Source organism: Leopardus geoffroyi, chromosome E3 (assembly GCF_018350155.1).
Source record: "Leopardus geoffroyi isolate Oge1 chromosome E3, O.geoffroyi_Oge1_pat1.0, whole genome shotgun sequence".
Classification (NCBI taxonomy): Eukaryota; Metazoa; Chordata; class Mammalia; order Carnivora; family Felidae; genus Leopardus; species Leopardus geoffroyi.
The window spans coordinates 32,947,087-32,972,344 of NC_059340.1; the positions used below are offsets into that span (position 1 = coordinate 32,947,087).

A 25,258-nucleotide genomic window follows, 5' to 3' on the forward strand; every position below is an offset into this window, starting at 1 on the left:
ACTAGAGTAGTTTGGCTTAGGAGCTGGGGAGAAAGGGGGTGGTGCATGGTAAGGACTGTGTAGAAGGAAGGAAAGAAGGGCAAGAAACATAAAAAGGTATAGAGGGGCACCTGGGTGGCTCAGTCGGTTAAGCGCCTGACTCTTGGTTTCGGCTCAGGTCATGATCTCACAGTTCGTGGGTTCGAGCCCCGCATTGGGCTCTGCACTGGCAGTACAGAGCCTGCTTGGGATTCTCTCTCTCTCCCTCTGCCCTTTCTCTGCTCCCTCCCTCTCTCTCTCAAAATAAATAAGTAAACATTAAAAAAAAATGTATAGATACGGAGGGAGAGGATGTAAAGGTGAGATCCGGTTTGCCTGACAGTTACTAGCGAAGGGGTCGATTTCCCTTGCTGTTCTCCATCTCCCTTCTTCCCTGGAGTCTCTGTTTTCTAGCCCTTGGTCTGCATCCCCCTGGTCCTGATTTATGAGGGAGGGGCCTGTTGCGGCTCTTGGTGAATGGATGAGGTTAACAAAAAAGAAACAGGAACTCTTCCCCTCGACTGGCCTTTTTCTGGGTTCAGAACGCTTCCTCACCGATATTGGCATAAGCCTCCCTGGTCTCTTCATCACCTTCCATGTCACACAACAGTCTGCTGAACTGCTCGCAGTTGATGGTGTCCATGTCGGGTTCTGGAGGGAAAAGTCCCTTGGATGAAGCAGGAGAGAGGGCTGGTGGGGATGGAAGGAGAGGCGGGGAGGGGCCGGGAGCGAGCCCAGCGGTTTGGAGCTGTCCGTGGTGCTGACCAGAGCTCAGCAGCCAGAACGTCCCCTGCCGGCTAACTGTGTCCACTGCAGGCTGAGGGGGTGAGGAAGGACTTGGGAGGGGCCAAAGGGAGGAAAGCCCACCTGAGCAGAGCTCAATCTCTTCTCTAGCCGGGTCCATCTGGTCACAGAGGTGGTAGAGCTGCAGGGGGTCAGCATTGCTGTTGAGAAGCTCCAGGTAGCCGCCCTCTAGAGGCCCCAACTCCATGGCGGCACACTGCCCACTGCCTGAAAGGAAGACATGTTCAGTCATCGCATGGAGTGTTGGAAAGGTGTAGACAGTTAACCTACCACAGTTCCTAGCTGGGTCACTCGGTGAGGGCCAGGGCTTGGGAGAGCCAACGAAAGTGAGCAGAGGTGCTCACTCGTCACCTCTTACGTGCTCAGGGCAGTGGAAAGAGGAAGCTATATTTCCTTCCTCTGAGGAACTTATGGTCACTCTGGGAAGACGCCCATGATGCAGGAAATGTGCCTGGGGAAATTTAGATTCAAGGCATCTTACACCTGGGAGCCAGGAGTCTTGGGTTCCACAGATGGCGCTACCATGAGTGACAACAGTTGAGATTTGTAGACCACCTACCATATGCCAGACACATGGGCTAGCACATTCAATTCTCACATCAACAACCATATGAGGTAGCCGCTATTACTATCCTCATTTTCCAGATGAATAAACAGGCTCAGAGAGGTGAAGTGACTTATATAAGATGACCCAAGTCCAAGGGGCGCTGGAATTTTGTTCTGGACAGTCTGATGCAAGGATATGCGATTAAGTGTTATGCTCTACTGCCCTGGGTGACCTTGAGCAAGTCTCTGCTCCTCTCTGTGCCTCAGTTTCCTAATATGTAAATTGAAAATTCCTAATCTGTTGAGGCAGATTCTAGGAATCTTCGTTTGGTGAAGGGCGTATCAGATACCTTAGATATTACTTCAATTCAATCTTCCAAATACCCTGGACATGTCCACATAAAAACTCGTATATGAAAGTTCATAAATGCATAACTCATAATAGCCAAAATATGGAAACAATTCAAATATCTACCAATGAATGAATTAAAAAATGTGATAAATCCATACAATGGAATACCATTCAGCCATAAAAAAAGAATAAAGTACTGATACATGCTACAACATGAATGAAACTTGAAAACATTATACTAAGTGAAAGAAGTCAGACACAAAGAGCCATATATTGTATACTCCCATTTATCTGAAATGTACAGAATAGCCAAATATTTACAGATAAGTAGATTAGTGGTTGGCTAGGGTTAGGAGAGAGTTGTGGAGAAAATTGGGGAGCAACTGACCATGAGGGTGGGGTTTCTTTTGGGGGGATGCCAAAAATGTTCTTTAGCTGACTGTGGGGATGGTTGCACAACTGTGTGAATATACTAAAAAGATCACTGAATTGTGCATTTTAGTTTTCTAGATTTTTTTTTTTTTTGAGAGAGAAAGCACCTGTGAGTGTGGGAGGGGCAGAGGGAGAGGGAGAGAGAGAGAATCCCAAGCAGGCTCCACTTCCAGTGCAGAGCCCGATGCAGGGCTCGATCTCACAACCCTGAAACCTGTGCCAAAATCAACAGTTTGATGCTTAACTCACTGAGCCACCCAGGCGCCCGCGAATTGTGCATTTTAAATGGGCTAATTGTCCGGTATGTGAATTACCTCCCAATAAAGCCATAAAAACAAACGAAACACTGACCCTGGAAGATAAGCATTATTATCTCCATTGTTCAGATGACACCAAGTAGCCTCCCAGATATGCGCAGTTCTTGCTGGCTAGCATCACTCTGAAGCCTTGTCTGTGTGGCTCCAGGTTTCTGCCCCATTCCTAGTGGTCTATGAGTCCATGTAGGGTTCATTTCCTAGAGCTGCCTAAGTGGTACCATAAAACTGAGGAGCTTAAAACAACAGAGCCTTAGTCTCTCACAGTTCTGGGGGCTGGAAGTCCAAAATCAAGGTGTTGGCTGAGTCGTGGTCCCTCCGGAGGCTCTAGGGAAGAGTCCCTCCTTGCCTCTTGAAGTTTCTGGAAACTGTTAGCATTCCTTTACTTGTGACCTTGTGGCCGAATCACTAAAATCTCTGCCTCAATGGTCCCATCGTCTTCTCTTTGTGTCTCAAATCTTCTGCCTAACTCTTAAAAGGATACCTGTCATTGGATTTAGGGCCCAGCTAAATCCACCATAATCCAGGATGATCTTATTTCCAGAGCCTTAACTGAATTATACCAGCAAAGACTCTTTTGCCAAATAAGGTCACATTTGCTGGTTCTATATATATTTTGGTGGCCACCATTCAACCTCCTATTCATGAAAAGCAGGTGCTTGCTTGAAAGAATCAGACACAGTTTCTTGGAAGAGGTGGCAGGAGAGATGGCCTTGAGGGCCAAAGGACCTGACAGAGCATTCTGAGTGCCCCTGCCTGGGTCACAAGAAAGTGGGGTTCAAGTGGGAAGGACAGCAGAGGGTAGGACCACGAGAAAACACACACACACACACACACACACACACACACACACACACACACCTCACCAACACAACACCTTCCAGCTGCTTCTTTTCATTTGACTCATTAACAACGTTCACCACTTATAGAGGGTCTCCATATAGACCACAGATATTACAGAGAATGACCTTTCCAGTCCAACATGTGGCCCTGGCTGGGGCTGCCTGTTGATAATGGGTTGGGTGGGAGCCCAATCATAACCCAACAGGAACCCAAACATAACAGACTTGCCTCAAAGGCCCAGCCAGCCTTGACTGGAGGAAGCAGAACTGAAAGATGGGGCCACCTCCCTTTTCTTGTCGTGAGACCAAGCCTGGGGGTTGGGGGAGTAGAATTCCACCACTCCCAGCACGTTGGCCTGAGAACCACACAGAAAAATCTACTGTTCTCTCTGGGGAGGTAAGAAAAGAACTCCTTCCTTAAATCTTGCCTGCGGCCTTCTTCCCCTTTTCAATCCAGGCTACTTATCGACAGCTTATATCGTAGCAATCCACCTCTTTTTCCAGGCAGTGGAGTCACCTGGCGACAACAGCTCTGGACTGAGCCCAGTAATTTCACGACTGAGTTGGGTGACTTTGGTCAAGTTACCAAAACTGTTTTTTCACAGGGTAACAAACAGGTCTGCCAGGGGCCTTCAAGTTCAACCTCCTTCACTCTGCTGAGGAAATGAGACCCTGAGAAGGCACATAACTCATACAGTGTCCTACAGCCTGTCTCCGGCCGAGCCTGCACCTGTCCCTCCCCAGAACAAGACTCTCAGTCCAGTGCTCTTTCCTGCAAATTGAAACGTTCCCATTCAATTCACAGCCCTGATCATATCTAGGCCTAGGAATAGGGACCAGGTCTTATCACAGATGGGTGATGGCAGGGAGTGCAGAAGGGAGGAGCCAGGAGAAGTTTAACCCAGCCTCACTTATTGACGGACTCAGCACCAAACTTTGGACAGCGACACCAAATGCCTTCAAACACCAGAGAAATACACCTGACAGAAGAGATAAAAAGCCAACTTGTGTGAGCTCTGGAGTCAAACGGCCTGCATCTGAAACCACTCCTACCTACCAACTCGCCACAACCTGGGCAAGTTCATTGTATAAACCTCTCGGAGCCTCAGTTTCCTCATCTGTAAAATGGGAACAATAATTGGTCACCCATGAGGATCAGGTGAGCTAATTCTCGTAAAGCCCTCAGAAAGGTGACTGGCCCTTAGTAGGCCCTTAGTGAATTGTGGCTTAGAAGGGTATTGGCGCATGCGTGGTGCGCACAACGTGGGTGATCGCCATCGTTACCGTCGTCCTTATTATTATCAATTTGCTTCTAACCTCTGTGAGGTGGACAAAGGGACTCTTTGTCTTTCATTCCTGCCTAAGTCACCACGTGGGGAAGCCAAGCTTTCTGTCCTTTGACTCAAGGAGACCCCACGGACCCCACAGGAACTAGAAAGCCCCACGGCCAGCAGTGGGACCTGGGAGGTCTGCTCATGTCCCCCATCACTACCTCTGAGAAGGTGCCTGGGAGAAAAGTCATCCAAACTCTGTGTCATTGGCTAAGCCCAGACAGGAAGACATCTACTCTTAGACACTCTCGACACACGCCTTAGCACCTCCCTTCCTGCTACCCCAGCACGAACCATGCACCGGATGCACTTTATCTTGAGTGGACAGGGGTTTGCAGTTCACAGTGGGCTTCTGCCTCCACCCCTACCCCTACATCTGAGCTCCAAAGAGCTCTAGGGAGAAGGCAGGATGGAGTATTAATGCCCATTTGATAGAGGAGGATACTCAAAACTTCGGTGACATGGCTTGTCCTTGGTCACTTGGGTGGAGGGTTTGAGTTTGAATCAAGGCTGGGAGGCATTAAGTGGGTGACTTAACCTCTCTGAGGATCAATTTTCCCACTACTTGATCGGGATAATGACACTTCCCTAGTGGGACCAGTGAAAGGCCAAGAGGGGTCTCAGAGGCCTACAGGAGGCCCACGGGCAAAGGAATCCCATCGTGTTGGGACACTGCAGAGCTGGGACTCAGTCCCAAGAGTCTAGTCGCCCAAATCCATAGAGCCTCCCGTTCATGCCAAGATCTACGTACATCTTGACTTGGGACCTCCCAGTATTCCCACAACTATGTTCCCTAGGCCTCTAGATGTTTAGGAAGTGCTTCAGAGGCCCCTAATTGGACTCTTTCCCCCAAAGTGCCACTCTAGAGGGGACTGGGGACAGAGATGGCTCAAATCACCCCACTGCAGAGGAGAGAGTCCCCTTCAGTCCCCGAGAGTCCCCAGGGCAGATCATACAGGCCAGGAGTTCTGCGAGGGCAGGAGCCCTGTCTACAGGCCCTAGCCCTGTCTAGCTCACTGATCCCCAGGCTTCAGCATGTTCCTGCATGCAGCAGGCTCTCTCCCTCCATAAAAGTGCTGCGTCACTAGAATTCACAGGTGCCTGCCGAATGCCAGGCAGCAAATGCCATGATGTGCAGACCTCATCCCATTCAGTCTAGCACACACGTTGGCGATCCATATTCCCGTTTCTTGGGTAAAGAAACAGGCTAGTGATCTGGGATCTGAACCAACTGCTTGGCTCCCAAGTCACAGCCCCTTCGAGTCACTCTTGGTCCCCAGCCGCCCCGGGGAGGTGCCCTCGCCTGGTGAAAGTAGGCGTGGGTGGCATGATGGTTTCTCCTTTTGAGGAGCTGTCTGGGGCACAGCAGAGAAGTGGTCTGTGTCTTTTTGGTAAACGAGCAGTATTTTTAGAAGGTCCTCTTTGAGCTCGCCCTCCCCCCACCCACCCCCCCCGACCTGGGCCACCACCTTCCACATCCAACCTGAGAAAAAGTTCCTAACCTTTTTGCCACCAAAAGCCCCTTTGGGGGCTCACTTCTGTCCCCACTTTGTACAACACCACAGGTTTTGAAAGACCGCACGCCCCAAAATGGTGTCTAAAATAAATGCATTTCTCTCTCCCCCCGGCCGAGGGAAATCAAGTATGGCCAAACTGTTCTAACTCCTACTTAAGTAACTTCACATCCACTGTATACGGCTCTCCCATCCGCCAGCGTCACGGTCCTTTGCTGCTGGGAGACTGTTTTGTGTTTGGGGCTGTGCTGGATACTCTCTACGTATTATCCTGTTTTAATTGTCTGGGAAGGAGGTATTATTATAGTCATTTGACAGGCAATGACAATGAGGCTAGACTCAGTTTATCAGATGCTTTCTTCGCAGAAAAGGGGGGGGGGTGTGTCCTTGGGGGTTTAAGGTGGCATCGAGAGGGAGAAAGGGGCACCTCTGCTAACCCCAAAATCTTCAGCGCTGCTCTGCCCTGTGATAAAAGAACATAAGAAAAAATACGTCCCTGTACATTGACTCTACTTCTCCAGAGGAAGGAATGGAAAATCTTCTAACTGTGTCTAACGATGTGGCATTCCATTCCGGCTTCGCCTTTGACCTCCAGCCCCCTCCGAGCCCTAGTGGGTGTGGACACAACTCAGCCGAGGCATTTGGGGATTCTAGACTGCTCGTGGCTTGTCAGCCTTTCCCCTCTGCGTTCCCCCCAACCCCCCCACCCCGGACCACCTTGCTGCCCGTCTTCAGGACAATCTGCTTCCGGAGGTCAGAGGGTGGCATGAAGCCAGGAGCCTGGGGTTACTTATCTGCCACAACCAGCCCCTAGTCTGTATCTCTGTGGGGCTAACAGATCAAACAAGTTCCTCTTCTCTTACGGCTTGCAGACCTCCAGAGAAACTCTAAAAGACAGGCTGCACTTTTCCCCCCTCCAAATCTGTAAAACATTGATTTACTAAGCATCTCCTACCCAAAAAAAAAAATAAATAAATAAATCTGGGGGCTCTAAATAGGGGTTTTTTAAAAAAAAATTTTTTAAATGTTTATTTATTTTTGAGACAGAGACAGAGCGCGAGCAGGGGAGGGGCAGAGAGAGAGGGAGACACAGAATCTGAAACAGGCTCCAGGCTCTGAGCTGTCAGCCCAGAGTCTGATGCGGGGCTCGAACCCACGGACCGTGAGATCATGCCCTGAGCCGAAGTCAGACGCTCAACCGACTGAGCCACCCAGGCACTCCCCCAAAACAGGTTTAAAACAAAGTCCCTGCCAAGAAGCTTGCAATCGAGACTCCGATTCCATCTTCAGAGGGAGAGAAAACATGATAATGGTAATACGGTGGTTAAGAGCGCATGCTCTGGGTTCAAATCACAGTCCCCCCACTAACTGCGTGACCTCACGTAAGTAAGTCACTGAGCCTCTCCTGGTTGCGAAATCTACTGCCCTTGGTTGGCACGGCGTCTATGTCACTAGGCTGCTGTGTCTTGTCTCAAGTGACCTATCCAGAAAGTGCTCCAAAATAGAAACAGCAAGGCATCACTTGACAGTGTGCGACTGGCCAAAATTAGAAAGCCAGGAAACGCCAAAGGCTGCGGGGAGGAGCGGGCTGGCGCGGCCACCCTGGTGAACAACCCGGCACCACTTAGAAGACCTAAGGATGTGGCGATCCTACAACCTTCCAGTTCAAGGTTGGGCACAGACGTCCCAAGGAAATGCTCCCGTGGCCCCACGGAGACACCCACCGGACGACGCGCTGTACTGTTTGTGGTGACAGAGTGTGGAGGCCATCCGGGTGTCCGCTGCTGAGGGAGGGACAGTAAAAAGTAGCCACGGCACTCCCTGGATGGTGATGCCCTGATCAGAAGCAACAGACCACGGGGCGCCGGGGTGGTTCAGTCCGGTGAGCAACCGACTTCGGCTCGGGTCATGATCTTGAGGTCCGTGAGTTCGAGCCCCACGTCGGGCTCTGTGCTGGCAGCTCAGAGCCCGGAGCCTGCTTCGGATTCTGTGTCTCCCTCTCTCTCTGCCCCTCCCCTGCTCGCGCTCTGTCTCTCTCTCTCTCTCTCTCTCTCTCTCTCTCAAACACAAATAGACATTTTTTTAAATTTAAAAATAAAGAAGCAACAGGCCGCACGCACACGGAGCAATGCAGGTGGAACTTAATAACGTAGTAGAGAGCAAAACAGTCAGAAGGAGAATGAGCTCTGAGATCCCAAATCCAGAAGTGCAGAGTCACACCCGGGAGAAAAAGCAGCCTAGCCGACCCCTACAAGCGCAAGAATACACCTCGAATGCCTTTGAAGGCAAATCTCAGAACAGGGGAGGTGCTTAAAGGGGACGGAGGGCCCACAACCTTCCCTCCCCAAGGGGGGCGCCACAAAGAATACAGTTCAAGGCGACTCCGGACGGAAGTTTAGACCTTGGCCTCTGGAGAGTCGGACTTGACCATTTCAACCGGGAGGGCAGATACTATGGCGAGCTGCTCAGATCAGCCTCTTGAGGTCGAGGTGCCCACCTACCAGCTGCCGGAGGGCAAGGGGCTCACAGCTCTGGGAATAGCTCCAAGTCACATCCGCTTTCCAAGCGGAGCCCACATCCAATGACAGGTCCCATCGGGGTGCAAAGGTCTGGTCCGTGCCTCAATCTGCAGGAACGCCAAAGGCTATCCCGGCTTCAGCGTGCTGGACCTTCTGTCGAGATTTACAGCAGCCCCAACCTCCCTCTGCCCCATCCTGCCTCTGCCCTCTCCCACACCTCACATGTCCGCAGTAAACCCCCCACATGTGCAAATCTCCATTTCGGAGTCCGCTTCCTTAGGAACCTCACCTGAACCCAGCTCATTCTGTTCTTCAGCAAGTGGGGGCTGGAAATCACACGGAACCCCACAAAGGACCCCCCAGAGACTGCCTCTGAGAGCTCAGGTGAAAGGCACATATTTTCTCTGCCTCTCTCCCCAAGGACATTCACCTCATCATGACTTGGAAAATTTTGGGGATTCAAGTGATACCTCGGCTGGTGCACGTGCCTGTAAATGGCACGGTTACTGGGGGCGAAGGGCCCAGGGGACCCGGGAGAAGAAGGCAGGAGACCCGGCTGCAGCTGGGGGACAAGGGGTGATCAGTGCTTGTCCAGAGCTCAAGTCCCCTTCTGGCTTGGCCGGCCTCTCCTGCCTCCGGGTGGCCTTCCCTCTGTACACCCCAACATTCTTAGCTGCTGCCGTTAATGACCTGGAAAGGAGTCCGACCGGTTTTTCCAAGGAAGACAACCCGAGCCAGGTCCTGGGAAGAGGAGGGGGGCAAGAATCAGCAAAGCCAAGCCCTCAGCTCCAGGCCTGACCCTCAGCTTGACCTAACACGGCACCTAAGCCAGTGCCAGACTGAGATGAATCACAGGCCAGCCCTGCCTGCCAGGCTCTGACCCCCGAGATATGCAATTGGCAGGCCTGGCTGCGAATCAAAACTGCCTGGAAAGGACGCTGAACGCACAGCAACCCGGACCTGACTCCCAGAGGCTCTGTTGTTTGTTTGTTTGTTTGTTCGTTTTTCCCAGGGGTTCTGTGTTTTTCAACGAGCACCCGCTCCGGCCCTCTGACGCGCACACTTGCCGCGCAGGAATTAAGATAGGTTTTATTTTCAAGGCAGCCTGAATTTCCACTTGCCAAGAAAACCCTGGACCCTCAGCTTCTGTGACTTTTTTTGAACACTGGGAAGCCTGCGATTCTCCTCCCGGCAGGTGAACCTTCCAGAATCTCCATTTCTGCCACCTTTCCACTTCTCCCCAGCCGAGAACCCTGGAATCGGTATGAACCCTTCCTCGGTTCTTCCAGTTTTCCTTCCGAGAGCCCCCCGGCAGCCGTCTCCTTGAGGTAGCAGCCCCCAACCCCACAGCCCGGATTGTTACAACAGCTACCAAGCCTTTGCACTAACCCAGTCTCCCAAACCTTGGGTGTTCATCAGCCAGCTTTACAATTTGTTTGGTCACCTCTGCAAAGCATCTGTTCTATAATTTACCTTTGTATTTTCCTTGAAATAGCCTTTAAAAAAAAAAAAAAAAACGAAAGCATTTATTTTAAAAGAAAACTTTCCCTGGGGTGCCCGGGTGGCTCCGTCGGTGAAGCATTCCGGCTCTTGATTTCGGCTCAGGTCACTGATCTCACGGTTGGTGAGACAGAGCCCCAGGTCAGGTTCTGCGCTGACAACGTCCCGCTTGGGATTCCCTCTCTCCCTCCCTCTCTCTCTGCCCCTCGTCCGCTCGCCCGCGTGCGGCGGAATGCACACACGCACACTCTCTTTCTCTCTCTCTCTCTCTCAAAATAAATAACGTTTAAAAAAAATGAAAGAAAACTTTCCAGAATTGAAGTCAGGAAATCAAACACGTACCGGCACGTGAATGTTTGTCGCGCACTATTCATGATAGACAAAATGTAGGAACAACTCAAATGTCCGTCGACAGACAAATGGATAAAACCAACGTGGTCCATCCAGACACGGGCTATTATGTGGCCATAAAAAGGAATAAAACACTGACGCCTGCTATAACATGGATGAACGTGAAAGATAGGCTAAATGAAAGAAGCCAGTCACCCAAGGACAAATTTTGTATAATTCCGCTCATGGGAGGAACCTGAAGTCGTCGAATTCGTAGAGACAGAATATACAAGGGCGGTTGCCAGAGGAACGGGGAGTCAGTTTGGGGTGATGAGAAGGTTCTGGAGATGGATGGTGGTGATGGTTGTGGAATAGTATGAATACATGTAACGCAGCTGAACTGTAAACTTAAAAGGGGTCACATTGGGGCGCCTGGGTGGCGCAGTCGGTTGGGCGTCCGACTTCAGCCAGGTCACGATCTCGCGGTCCGTGAGTTCGAGCCCCGCGTCAGGCTCTGGGCTGATGGCTCGGAGCCTGGAGCCTGTTTCCGATTCTGTGTCTCCCTCTCTCTCTGCCCCTCCCCCGTTCATGCTCTGTCTCTCTCTGTCCCAAAAATAAATAAACGTTGGAAAAAAAAAAATTAAAAAAAAAAAAAAGGGGTCACATTGGTAAATTTTATGTTACCATTAAAAAAAAAGGAAACTTGGGGCGCCTGGGTGGCGCAGTCGGTTAAGCGTCCGACTTCAGCCAGGTCACGATCTCGCGGTCCGTGGGTTCGAGCCCCGCATCGGGCTCTGGGCTGATGGCTCAGAGCCTGGAGCCTGTTTCCGATTCTGTGTCTCCTTCTCTCTCTGCCCCTCCCCCGTTCGTGCTCTGTCTCTCTCTGTCCCAAAAATAAATAAACGTTGAAAAAAAAAAAAAAAAAAAAAAGGAAACTTTATCACTACCTCCCATGGTGGGGGACACAGGGGGGATCTATCCTTGCCACTGAAAACAAAACAATGTTATCAAAATAAAGGCAACTGCTCTACTGTTCTGTTGTTCTGTTAACAAGAAACATCAGCAAGCATGAGTGTTGCCAAAGACAGCTACACACAAAAATGAAGAAGGCTTGAAAAAGAATCAGGAAAGCAACCATCTCCACTCCACGAGAACCAGCGTCAGGTAATACCTCTTTAAGAACCGTCTTTGGACCACCCATCACATATGCCTCCAAGTCTGGAAACCTCCCTTCAGCCCACAACTTCCCCTCAGATCATTCCGTGCAATTCCTCCAGAAGCTAGAATGGTTACTCCTGGCACAGGCATAGTCTTTGGTGGTTTTTCCAAAGTACTTCTGTGCATGTCAGTCAATGACCAAGACCGTGCTCTTTGTTTTTGTTGTTGTTGTTATTGGTGGTGTTTGTTTTTTAATGTTTATTTTTTTTTATTTTTTTTTATTTTTTTTTATTTTTGGGACAGAGAGAGACAGAGCATGAACGGGGGAGGGGCAGAGAGAGAGGGAGACACAGAATCGGAAACAGGCTCCAGGCTCTGAGCTGTCAGCCCAGAACCCGAGGCAGGGCTCGAACTCGGGAACGGTGAGATCATGACCTGAACCGAAATCGGACGCTTAACCGACTGAGCCACCCAGGCGCCCCCAACAGTGCTGTTTGTTTTATCTATCTTACGGATGAACCTCCGAGAGGGAAGTCATTTGTTCAAGGTGACTGATGGCAAATCTGAGAGTCAATTCCAGGAGCTTCCCCTTCCTCTTCAGGTCACTTCCCTGACTGCCCGGGATTGACCCCAGGCCTTGGTGTTGAGTTCTTTTGTTAATTTCCTGACTACTCTTCACAAAGTACCAGGTGCTGAGGTCTCAAGAGGTAAAACCAGGTCCCTGCCATCAGACAGACTTTGTTGTATCACCAAGACTCTCTCTGAGTACCCAGGACCTGCCCTGCATTTGTAGAGGCTCCCACTGTAGTCCAGTGCCTGGGCTCTCCACAGTCTTGGGTTCAAATCTTGACTCTACTATGTGGCCTTTGACAAAACCTCCGGGGGAAGTCCCCGTGGTTTTGTAACATGATGACAGTACAGGGTGTGGATCACTCAATGCCTCTCAATGCCTGTATGACCTCCGGACCTCTGACATAGGAGTCACCCAAATAAACAGTTTAGGACAGGCCCAGCCAGTGGAGCCTTGGGGGGTGGGACTTACACACTAAACAGCCTCTCAGGTGATTTCCTTGTGCAGGAAGCCGGGGACCCCTTGGCTCAGTTCTCTCTGAGGATCTTTCCATTGTACATCCTGGGACCTTGGAGACAGGTCCTTGCCTAAGGCAGCCTGGGGTTTGGACGGTGATCCCTTGCTGGGCTCTCCCCCTCTCTCCCCACCGTTCCACCAAGCCTTAGAGCAAGAACCACCCATTTCCTTAAACTTCTGATCCGCCGGGAGTATTTCTTTTCTTGGCTGGTGTGGAGGGGGGACTTCGCAGAGGGAAGGCGTCCTGCCAAAGTTAGGGACTCCAGGCGGCAAATGCGAGTGGGGTGTTGTGGGGGTGCCGTGGAGCTCTGTGGACCTCTGGGTTCCAACCCCCACCCTGTGTCACCTTGGATGGGGGGGGGGAGTGTGGGACTCAGAACACAGCTGTGGGCTTTGAGGGTCCCGGACGGAGCTAGACGTGACAGCTCCAATTCTGGCATTCTGGGGACCCCGGAGACACCCCCTTTTCTGAGGCTTTTTGGTTCCTCCGGTTGGGAGGCGTGGCTCAAGTCCCCAAGGTGAGAATGAGATGCCAACCTTGTTAAAGCAGTCCCGGAACACTGCACCCCTCGCGCGAGATGATCAGAGCGAGGCCAGGAATTGTGTCACGTTTCCGGACCTAAGAGACTGCATTTTAAAGCCCCCGTGTTCCTTTCTGGCTAAGGAACTCCTGACCGGGGCCACAAGTGGCAAGGGTTTCACAAGCAGTTGCTCGTGGAAATGTTAATAAAGACAACTGCCGTCCGGATCCTGTGGGGGCAGTAAAGTTAACACCTACAACGCATAGTTTCATCCGATGGTACCAACAAAATCCTAAGATTCTAATCAGAAACGGCTCAGCTGCTCCACACCAAATCAGGAGAGTTTCCCTCTCTCTCTCTCTCTCTCTCTCTCTCTCCTGTTCTTTACCTCAAGCACATCATAACCCCTCCTTCTTTCCCACAAAACCCCCGGGCTTTCCCCACATGAGCAAGAACACTTCTCTGTGCTCCCCGAATTGCAATTCTGAGACCTTCAAATAAAGGGCTTTGTTCTTTCTCAGTTTGTCTCCTTTTCTCGGATGACAGAGGTGAGGATTTCTCCAGCAGGCTCCGCTAAAGGTCGGGCTCCCCACAGCCCTTCCCTGCGCAGGGCACTCCACAGGAGGGCCTGAAACGTGGACTCCTGAGTCAGTTCGCTGAGCCGATCCAGCTGGAAAAGTGAGGCTCAGGGAAGGGCAGACCGGCCCCCGGGCCCCCCGTAGAGGGAAAGCCTTGCGTCCCCCTCAGCGCGGCGCGCATCCCCACGCGCCTCTACGGATTCTAGGACGCACAGACAGCGCATGTGGCGCGGGTTTGGTGCCCGTGCCGGGCTCAGCTCTGCGCCCCTCCTGCACCCCACCACACCCCCCACTCCCCCCACGCCCCCCCACCCGCGCTCCCTGCGCCCCCCGCGCTCTGGGTACCGGCACCAAACTCAGCTCCCGTCTGCACTCCCGTCCCTGCCTTCCCGGCCACAGATGCTGGAAACAGGACTTTCGGGGCCCACACTCTGCACGTTCCCTTCTCCCTCCTCCCAGCCTTGCTGTGCGGCCTCAGGAAAGTAGCTGCCAGCCTCTGAGCCTCGATTGCCCGGCCGACTTTAGGGGTGCAAGGGGACCCTGGTCACCTACCGCTGCTCCCCGGACTCCCACTGGCTGCCAGCGGCCTCGCCCTCCTGCCAGCTCTGGAGCTGCGGCCGGACTGGGGCAGATCGGTTACCCAGCCACCCCACCTCACCCCCTGCAGCCGCCCTTTTCTCTTTCACTTTCTCTCTGCAACTCAGGATTTGAGCCAAGCTGGGGAGTAAGCAGGCACCCACGCCTCCCCCTGCTGCACCCACCACGTGCTTTCTCTGAAGCGCCTGGGTTGCATCCCTCCACTCCTGGGCACTCCCAGAGCGTCTGTCGCCTCCTGGAAATGGGCAGTCCCCTGCCTGAGGGGAGCGGGCGCCCACTTGCATGAAATCTGCAAGCCCTTCCCTCTTCCCCTCGCTTCCCCTCGCTTTTACACGGCCTTCTCTCCAGCTCAGCCCAGCTGTGAAGGTGGCAAGAGACCCTCGCAGGACACGGGGACTCAGACACTTGCTCCCTGAGCCATTCACGCCTGGGAAGCCAAATGCCCTTGAGAAGAAAGAGGAAACTCCTCCTCCGGGAACTTAAAGGGCTGGACACTGAACCTCAGCACCCCTGCCTCCCCTCACGGACCGGCCTTCCTCGCCACACCCCTCATGGACCAGCCTTCCCCATTCCTCCTCCAGAGGTCTTGGACACCAGCTCCACCCACCATGAGACCTTGGGGAGGTCACCTCCTTTCCCAGGCTTGGATTTCCTGTCTGGAATTGAGGGGGGTGAGTCAAGGTGACTTCTGACCTCTCCTTCCCTAGCAAAACACCCAACAAGCTCTATTCAACAGAGCTGGAAAACTGATCAGAGCGTGGGTTCAGAGAAAGCCACACATTTCAGCGGTGTCTGAGGGAGGCAGTCCCGCCCCTCTCAAACACGCAGCAGCGACACCAATACTGTTGGGCTCCTACGATGACATTTAGTTCCTACAGTGTACCAGGCAGTGTGCCAGATAGACCCTGCTACCCTCCACTGTTATACCCCCCGGCCATCATAGAGTTTTCCCCTTCTCCTATTTTTAAAAGTTTTTAAAAGTTTTATTTATTTTTGAGAGAGAGAGAGACCACGAGTGGGGAAGGAGCAACAACACAGGGAGACGCAGAATTCTAAGCAGACTCCAGGCTCAGAGCCGTCAGCACAGAGCCCAACGCGGGGCTCGAACTCACGAACCGCGAGATCATGACCCGAGCCGCAGTCACCACTTAACCAGAGACCTCAGGCGCCCCTCCCCTTCTATTTTAACAGCCCAGGGAAACAGTCCCGGAGAAGGTTGGTGACATGTTCTGAGTCACATTGCACCCCGCCAGCGATGCAGCTGGGATTCACACACGCCGTGCTGACTTCAGAGCTGGCGCCAGATATCTGTGCTTTGGGGTCTCCCTCCCGCTCTTTCTCATCCCCCACTTCTTCCCCCAAACACAGTCTGGAAACTGGGGCGCGGGTAGCATCTGTCCAGGCGCCTGGCTATTGCCAGCCCCCTGGCTTCGGTTTCCTGGCTTCCCCGAGGGATGGGGTGCGGTCTGGCAGGGATCCTGTCCTTCAAGAGCACCCCTCAGCATTTACCTAGTAGAGCGAGGACCTTGTGATTGGCTGAGCCAGGCCTTCGATGCTGAGAGCTAACAACACGCCTCCCAAATACTGGCCCTTGAGAACCACTTCAGCCTGATAAAGCACTCTCACGTGCCAGGCACCTGGGCCGATCTGAATGTCCCTCAAGTGGGAGGAAATAGCCAACTGCCTCACTTTTTCCAACAGCCCCGACGGGACCAAGGCCCCTCTTTCCGCCCCCGTCCCCCAGTTCCAAGATGGCCTCACCCTAAATCGAGAAGCATTCTCAGCCCCAACTTCCTCCACAAGCCTTTTTACCTTGGGGCTCTGGCAGGTAGGACCCCGCAGGGTGTGGAGCGAGGCAACGCATGGTCTGGGCAACGCAGTGAGGCAGCCTCTCTCCCGGAGTCAGGCAGCCCCGCCTGGTGCCCTCAGCCTGCCCAGGGATGCCTCTGAATGCCCAGGTCAGGGGCAGACAGCTTCATCTCGAGTTTATCCCCCCGCACACCAGTCCCAGACCGCCAAACCTAAGCCAGCATGCAAAGGAAGCCAGCAAGGGACCCACAGAAAACTCTCCCCCTATGAAACGGCATCCAGCTGTCAGATTTCTCAGGCTAAAAACTCTCTAATTTGCCCACACTCCCTTAAGCCCTCCCCTAGCCTCTGATGTTAATTTCGGTTCCTTGTTGTGGACCAAATGGGGTAATGGGGTGACTGTAGGAGGTTGAGAGTTGTCTCTTGAAGGGGTGGGGGGGTGGGAACATTTGACACAATGACGGTCTGAAATTATGGTGACCATGGTGGAGCACTGGTGCCAGTTCTGACAAGCTGAGCAGGGGCGGGGGGTTAGGGTTAGGGTTAGGGTCCGGCAGACTTCCCAGATTCCACTTTCCTCTACCACCCCGCGCCCACACCAAATCGCCCTGAATTTCCTGGGAGATGGTGAGTGGTCCACTCATTATTTTTATTCCAAGACGTTGGACTGGAACATGAATTACACATAAAAGGATGCTACCCCAAATGTGCTCTGTTTACAAGCCAGACGGTTTGGGGTGACACATAGATGCGGTTGTAAATAGCACTGACTCCCCCCCCCGCACCCCCCCCTCTCCGCACACACCCCCTCCCACCGAGAAAGTTAGTGTCCTTGCAAGCTTCTCCCCATGCTCCTGATGGCATCCAGGAGAAGGTCTCCATCTGGGGCTATTAGGTCCTTAACACCTCTTCAAATGCATGAAATCCTTGTTTCACAGAGCGCAGCCCCCAGCCTCAAGCCTTCAGGAAGAGATAGCATCTGGCCAGACTTGTGTAAACACTGCTGTGCCTTCCTGTCCCGTAGTTACCTTCTAAGGGTGGCCTTTCTTTTCCTTTATGGTGGACATAAGCCTTCCTTGGAAAACGCGGTTGGATTAAAAAGAAAAGGCGTGTGCTTTGAAAAAATACCTGCCAAGCAAAGGGCAGCATGGAGGGTGTGCCGGAATCACCAGGGTGGTGCTGAAGCGAAGGAAGTTTGGGCAGCCATGAAAAGCATCCCCTGTGTTTTTACCGAAAGAGCACTGCTTTGGGAGTCCCAGGAGCGGGCGTCAAGCCCCTGCTGTTATTAGCAGGGGTGTGACCTTGGACCCCTGATACCCCTTGTGTGGGCCTCCGTTGCCCCCATATGACATCAAGATAATAATTTCTTTGTTGGGTGATTATTTTCAAACAGTCACTGCTTTCAGAAGTCCCTGGGAGGAAGTAGGCAGACAAGCGGGAAATGCTAATAGTCAATTTGAAACAGGGTCTTGCCTTGTTAGGCTAATAAAATAGACGTGACAGATATTAGAAATCTCCAGCAGTCTCATCTTCCCATGACCTGATGCCAAGGGAGAGGTACCCCTGGGCATTCAGTCGTCTCGAGGCCACTCATGGGAGTCCTGTCCTGCCCTCGGAAGCAGCCAGTTCTGACAGCCGTGGCCAAGGCAGTTCTGAATCGGTTTCGTGCCCGGGCCGAGCTCGCAAGGAGAGTCCTGTCAGGCTGGAGGTGCGCCTGCGTGGATGCCTTCGTCTGTCACCTGGTCTGATCTCAATTCTGCTACCCGGTCTTTCCATGTCCTCCCTGCCGCCCTCCAGGCCCACTCTCGAGACCCGAATCTGGCCATGCCTGTGTCGACACAGGTCTCTGAGCCAGGTGGTGATATGTACCAGCCTGCACGATCGGCTGATGCCACAGGCTGTAGATGAGCACAAGGAGAGCCTCAGCTATCGACACCAGGGAGGAGCCATTGTCGTGCCTGCCCAGCCAGGAGCTCTTGGGCCCTGGATGTGGGCAGGGGCAGTGGAAACAACGAGAAGAGCCGCTGGCAGGTTGCCATCGTACCACTGAGGGTACCACTGCTCTAGCAAGGTCCCAGCCAGGACTGAGCTCTTGCCTTCCTTTGAGCCATCCTTCAAGGCCTGAGTTTCTGCCCTCATCACCCATCCAGCTAACAAAGATCTTATACTTTATTCTTTTTTTAGCAACCTTGTGGCCACGTTTTTGGCAAAGCATCTTCCTATTTCATAACTATAGACTTGGTTGCCTCCAATAAGGTCAGAGTGTTTTATTTTCTAACTGAAAAGTCACATAACCCCGGGGCGCCTGGGTGGTTCAGTCCGTTGAGCATCCGACTTCGGTTCAGGTCATGATCTCACGGTTCATGGGTTCGAGCCCCACGTCAGGCTCTGTGCTGACAGCTCAGAGCCTGGAGCCTGCTGCGGATTCTGTGTCTCCCTCTCTCTCTGCCCCTCCCCTGCTCTCTCTCTCTCTCTCTCTCTCTGTCAAAAATAAATAAACATTAAAAAAATTTTTTTTTTTTAAAAGTCACACCATCCCAAGATTGTTTGAATGAAGGAATGGAGTTTGGATTTGAACGATCCAGGCAGGTTCAAGTTCCAAACAGTGACGGGCCCCCTCTCCTACGTTGTAAGTGCCTTTTATGCTTTTTTGGTGACCACCATAATCTCTAGCAGGTGCAAAAACAGTGATTAAGGAAGAAGAAAGGAAGGATGGAAGGAAGCAGGGAAAAGAGGTCAATAGAAACGCAGGTGAATAAATATGACTAAACTGATAGGTATCCAAATTGGACAGGTAGGAAAGTGCATGAGAATGCAGGCCCGTTCGTGGGTAAATATACAAGTAGTTGATAGGCAGGCAGGTGAGTAAGTTAATACATGAAAATATAAAAGAACAGATAAACTGACAAGTGCATATAAGTGGGTTCTAGATCTAAGTTGCTGGATTGGGAAGCCGATATTGGTAGGTGGTTCTGTGGACCAGGTAAGTTGGAGGACAGGCGGGTAGGTGGGTGGGCAGGTGGCCGGAGAGATGAATAGAGACTAGGTAAGGACACAGGTAAGCTGCTTAAGGTAACAGAGAACAGAAACGGTCCCCGGTTGGGTCAGGCGCTAGGCTTAGAGCCAAGCAGGGTACGGAACAGGCCAAAGGTCAGCCTGGGAAAACCCATGGGGAAGTGTCATCTTCCTGACTCCTGGGGATAAAGGTGAAGCGCATCTACGTGGCTGTGGAGCCGCCCCGCTCCCCCCACGAAAGGAGAGCAGCGGTTCTTGCCAACACGTCTCCTCCCAGGGGGCACAGGATCAGAGCAGAAGCGGGTCTGGAAAGGAAAGGAAAGAGGAGGGCGGGAGGGCACTGCGCCCCTCCTCTCTGAGGCCTGGGTGCTGGTGGCTGTCGCATGCTCAGGGCCAAATGGGGAAGGAGGCTGGAGAGAAATCTGGCAGCCTGAGGCATGTCCCTCCCTTTCCAATAAATCACACAATATCCTAGAGGGAGACTTGGTTCCTCGGTTCCTAGAACAGAGTCCTGGTGCACAAAAATAGCGCCTTGTGAAAACAGAGAACTCCAAGCAAAAGAACGCCAAAGGAAATAATCAAAGATAAAACCGGGGGCTGGGACTTTCCTGCAGCCTCGAGACGCTTGCCCAAAGGCACCGCTGTGCCCACACTCCATTCACAAACCCCGGGGTGGCTGTCACCCTGATGCACCCCTCGGGGCTGTCGCTCCCCAAACACCACTGAGGCTGGTGAGTCCGAGTCTGCTCTCTTCTTGCGGGAAATGCATCTGCCCCAGGTTCGCTGAGGTCCCGGAACCCTTAGGGCACCACCCTGGGTACTGTTATCGCCTCCATTTTACAAGTGCTGGAAACTGAGGCCCAGCGGGGTTCCAGAAAGTGCTCACAGCCCTACCCCCTTGGAACTAGAGAGCCATGACCAGGCTGAGGGAGGAGACCATGCGATTAGCCATGTGCCAGCCCAACGGTGGGGGCACAGTGATGCATTTCTCAGATATACACAGCCCGCAAGCACTCGGCGTGGGATAGGTGTCCAGATGTTCTGTGCCCCCCCCCCCCCAGTGAGACTAAACACAACTGTTTTCTCTGCACCTCAAACCCCTGGGTTATTCTTCCCTGTGCCAACCTCCCCGCTGCCTCCCCACTAGACTTAGCTGTCTAATGCCAAGCACTGCCTCGGATAGTCTCCAGCTACCGTCTCATTTAACCCTCACTATAGTCCTGGGAGCTTTATATCCTCACTCCCATTTTCAAGATGAAGAAACCGAGGGTCAGAGTGATCCAGTCATGGTCACGTGCTTTGTAAGGGACAGAGCGTGGCCACAGACCCGGAGCTACCCAGAGTCCAGCCTGGTCTTTTTCCATCACTGCCGTCCTCACTCTCCCTTCTCTGTCCTTGGATTGCCTTCCACGTGTCGTCACCCACTGTCACCAGAGAATGCCTGAGGGTTTGCTTGGATTCCCCGGGGAAGCTGCTTTGTTCCGTCAGGACAAGGACCTTGGCACCCAGGCCTCCCCTGAGCTTGCCTGGGGTTGGATGCACCTGTGCAACTTCGTGTCGCACAGAGTCAACCCCCCACGGTCGCGTCCCCAGAGGTAGGCTTTCTGCACGATTGCAATCGCTGAAGATGTCTTTTGAATCATGCGCCTGATCTCCGTCTGCAGTGGGCCAACCTGTCTGGGGTAGATTTACCGTACCCCCTGGGTTGTTTTGAAGAGGCAACCAAGCAGGGAGTACAGGGGTAGGTCTGGACTTGTGAGATCCAACAGTCCCCTCCCCGGGCCGTGACCTGAGCAAATCTCTTAACCTCTCTGTGCCTCAGTTAACCCATCTGTGAGGTGAGAATAACGATACTATGTGAACTATCCGCCCTTCGGCCGCCCATCTATCTGCTCCCTCTTCCACCCACCCATCCAACCATCCCTCCACGCGTCCCTTCAACCACCCAACAGTCAACAAATATACATTGCACACCTGCCCAGTGCCAGACATTTGGGACGCGATGGGATCAAAATACAGATCCCTGCCCACGGGGAGCTCATCTTCCAGCGGGAAGGTCAGACAACAAACAACAAACATAATGCAAAAGTAAAATATAGGGAGGGCGAAAATGCCAGTCTACGGAGGGGGCTGAGAGTGTGGATGGGGACCTGAGATTCTAAATGGGATGCTCAGGGTAGGCCTCATTGAGAAGGTGAAATCTGGGTAAAGAGCAGAGGAGGTGGACCAAGAGGCTTTCTGGAGAAGAGGGTTCCAGGTGGTGGGACCAGCACGTGCCAAGGTCCTGGGGTCGAGAGCACGCCAGTCTCGTCCCAGGGACACCGGGGGTGCCAGCATGGCTGGAGGACAGAGCACAGGTACGGGAGGAGAGCAGAGCAGCGACGAGAACCAGACGGTGACGGGCTTCGCGGGCCACGGTCCAGATTTAGATTTTCCTCTGAATGACGGGGAGCTAGTGCAGGGTTTAGAGCAGTGGAGGGTGAAGATCGTTAAGGGTTGTGGAGAGAGTGACAAAACCTTCACACGACGGTTTCCTTTTCTGAACCCCCCACTGAAACCAAAGTCAGGGCCTTTTTTACAAAGCACACGGTTTTCTTTCCTCTTCTCCTTCTTCCCCCTGGAAGGCTGGCTCCCTCCCGGCTTGCACCACACCCACGCATCGGCCCGCAGTCCTGGGTGCCCCTGGGAGCCCTGGAGGGGAACTGTCCTGGAGGACACAAGGAAAGAGCAGCGGAAGGAGGCCCCTCCTCTGTCTCCCAGCCCCCTAAAGAACACGTCACCCCGAGCCTAGTTCCCTTTCAAGAGTCACATGGGATCAGAAATAAAAATATTACATCCCCGGGGAGGAAACAGAGTTAAATAACAGGAACCAGCAGACAGAGGAGGGAGGGGCAGTCCCCACCTAAAGCAGCACACAGTTTACAGGTAGAGGGGATGGCCTTGACCCCCCGCCCCGCCCGCCCCCGCCCCCCCGGGGTGGCTACTGCACCCCCATCCAGACCATGCAGGCAGCTTGCAAATCCCCGTGAAGAAATCAGGGAGATCGTTGGGGGGCGGGGGGTGGGGGGGGGGAGACGGGGAGAATAAGAGACGTATTCAAAAAACCAACAGAACGCACCTGGCGAGAACGTAACCACGAGGAAAACCAACCCCATGTAAACTTGGGTCTCGGCCAAAGGAGAAAGAAACACACACCGCCCTGGTGGCTGGACCATCATTGAAACTGAAATTTAAAATTTAAAAATTGCCCCTTAAAACTGGAAGGGGGACAGAGCTGTTCTGCTTTCCGTCCAGCCTCCCGCACTTGCCACCTGAGGACCCGGGGTGGTGTCCCCCCTGGGGGTGGGGGTCTGTTCTCTGCGGCAGGCGATCGCCACGAGTGGTGTGCCTGGCACGCTGGTAAGTACTCGATCGCCGTGGATCGTTGTTATCCTCTCCCATTTTCAAGTTCCCCCGAAGCCACAGAGGGACCAAGCGTGACCGGAATTTGTCACTCCGAGTCAGAAAATTGGAAAAGCACGTATTTGGGTAAAGCAGGAGAGAATACACACGCGCCTGGAGGAGGAACTTTGTTTGCTGCAAAGCCAGAACCTCTTTGCAAACAGGACAGGAAGGCGTAAAAAGTTCCAGGAGCCAGAGGTGGGGGTGGAAACGGTGACGTGGTGGAGGCTTGTCTTTCTGATTTGAGATGGAGTCAAGTGTCGTCAATACTCTGAAAGTAAGACACTCTTCCTCTCTTCTCTCTGATCTGGTTCCTTTTTTTTTTTTTTAATTTTTTTAAATCTTGATTGATTTTTGAGAGAGAGAATGAGCTAGTGAGTGGGGGAGGGGCAGAGAGAGAGGGAGACCCAGAATCCGAAGCAGGCTCCAGGCTCCGAGCTGTCAGCACAGAGCCCGATGCAGGGCTCGAACTCGCGAGCCATGAGATCGTGACCTGAGCCGAAGTCGGGCGCTCAACCGACTGAGCCACCCAAGCACCCTGATCTGGTTCCTCTTGGGTCTCTGTCTCCCTCTTTCTGTCTCTCTCTTCCCCCCCACCTTGTCCCTCTTTGTCCCCCTCCTTCCTTCTGTCCCTTCCTTCCTCCTCTCTGTCTCTCTGTCTTTCTATTCTGTCTCTCCCTTCCTTTCTCTTTCCCTCTGTCTTTTGATTTGTGTCTCTTGCTGACAGAGATGCACACACACACACACGCGCACACACGGCGTCCTCTGCTCTCCGGCGTCGTGGCCCCTCCTCTCTCTGGCGCCTCATTTCTCCATGTTTGAACCTCACTGAGCGCCCGTATCCGCCTTCCCCACTGGACCGTGAGCCCCTTGCAGGCGGGAGCCGATCCGTGCCCCCAGCCCCAGTGTCCAGCGCAGTGTCTGACCCCTCAGGGCCGCTCGGAGAGAAAATCGAGCAGGCATTTGATTGCACGCCTCCAGGATGGGCTTCTCTTAAGCAGGGAGGCAAGCACACCAGATGCGCCCCCCACACCAGCATCCCAGACGGAGCTCCCCGGGCACTGGCCGCCTCCCGCCAGCTCACCCAGAGGCCCCGGCTCCTGTGCGGGTCAGCCTTCCCATCCGGGGACAGGGATGCTCACACTGACTTCCTCCCAGAGAGGAGGGAAGATCCTTGCTCCGCCTAGAGCCGAGCGGAGAGGATGCCGACTTACCGGCCCGGTCCTTGTCGTCGGGGTCCCTCTCGGCCAGCGGGGCCTGCCACGTACCCCATGCCCACCTCAAGAGGGCCAAGCCTGGGTCTCCTTTCTCCAGCAGGGTCAAGGAGATCTTCCTGGCCAGGGCCTCGCCGTCAGGTTCGCGGAGCAGAGCGCAGTGGTACTCCCTGGAGAGGAGCTCCCTCTCCAACATGCTGTCCAGGAGGGCCCGGGCCTGGCTCGGCAGATGGCCGGCCAGCAGCATCCGGACCCGAGGCAGGATGGTCTGGAAGTGGTTCATGGCAGTGCTCGGAGGCAGGCCAGCTGCCTGGGCCAAAGCCTGGGATCTCTGCTCATCCGGCCCGCGGCATCCAAAACATGAAGTGAAAACCAGGAGGAGGGAACCTCCGCAGTCAGTTGCCGTCTATCCCCACTTAGGAAGGTTTCCTCATTTGCATTGTAGGCTGGGGTGCCTGGTGTCGGGCTGGAAATGGTTCCGACCCCACAGATATTGCTGGTACCGCCCACATGCCTGCGGCAGAGAAGCCCGCAGCCTCGGGTTCCGCCGGATCCAGCCTGGGATTTACGAAACGGAAGGGGTCTTGTACAGGGCTAGTCCTTCTGAGATGCTTTATCCTAACAAGAAGGCTGCTGGGGAAGACGGCTCAAGACAATTGGCCTTGGAGCCGACCTGCCGGGGCTCACACCCCACAGCTGTTTGCTGATCGTGTGAACTCGACCGTGGCGTTGCTGTTCTGGCCTCCATTCCTCCGCCGGAGAAGTTGGATGTCAGAAATGGTACATAACCTCACTGAGTTAGGTGGGGTGTCAGTAACCGTGCTGACCTGGAGTTGCTGGGAGAATTGAATGAGATAATGTCTGGAGAGCACCTAACACACTATCTACACCGTAATCATAGTTCAATAAATATGAGCCATTATTATTATTGTCTTTGTTATTATCGATGAATAGTGCATCCGACTCTGTCGTATGTAATCCAATCTCAAGTTGCCTTGAGGTTTAAAAGAAGTAATGCACTGAAAGGGCTTAGCCTTGGACCTCGTAGGCATTTAGTGAACATTCGCTATATAAGAATATCATCCCTGGGGCACCTGGGTGGCTCAGTCCTTTAAGCGACTGGTTAAGCTTCCAACTCTTGGTTTTGGCTCAGGTCATGATCTCATGGTTTGTGAGTTCGAGCCCCGCATCGGGTCCTGAGCTGAAAGCATGGAGCCTCCTTGGGATTCTGTGTCTTCCTGTCTCTCTGCCCCTCCCCTGCTTGAACTTTCTCTCTCTCTCTCTCTCTCTCTCGCTCTCGCTCTCTCTCGCTCTCTCTCAAAATAAATAAATAAAC

The 25,258-nt window shown here is 53.2% G+C and overlaps 1 protein-coding gene across 11 annotated transcripts in view; it reads right to left on the bottom strand.

The window, feature by feature from the left end:
- The window catches only part of CIITA (class II major histocompatibility complex transactivator), a 46,384-nt gene extending 21,880 nt beyond the window's left edge, over positions 1-24,504 (bottom strand). For 2 of the 11 annotated variants that reach the window (XM_045462180.1, XM_045462179.1), the window contains exons 1-3: positions 23,923-24,487; positions 886-1,029; positions 574-669 (exon numbers count right to left, since the gene is read on the bottom strand). In XM_045462180.1, coding sequence (XP_045318136.1) covers positions 574-669; positions 886-1,029; positions 23,923-24,205 — 523 coding nt within the window. In that variant the 5' untranslated portion in view covers positions 24,206-24,487. Of the gene's footprint in view, positions 1-573; positions 670-885; positions 1,030-2,503; positions 3,014-13,284; positions 13,367-14,398; positions 14,952-16,204; positions 16,230-16,255; positions 16,460-23,922 lie in introns of those variants that run through there. The other 9 variants (XM_045462189.1, XM_045462192.1, XM_045462186.1 and 6 more) reach the window with 8 other exon arrangements.
- Positions 24,505-25,258: the final 754 nt, after the last annotated feature.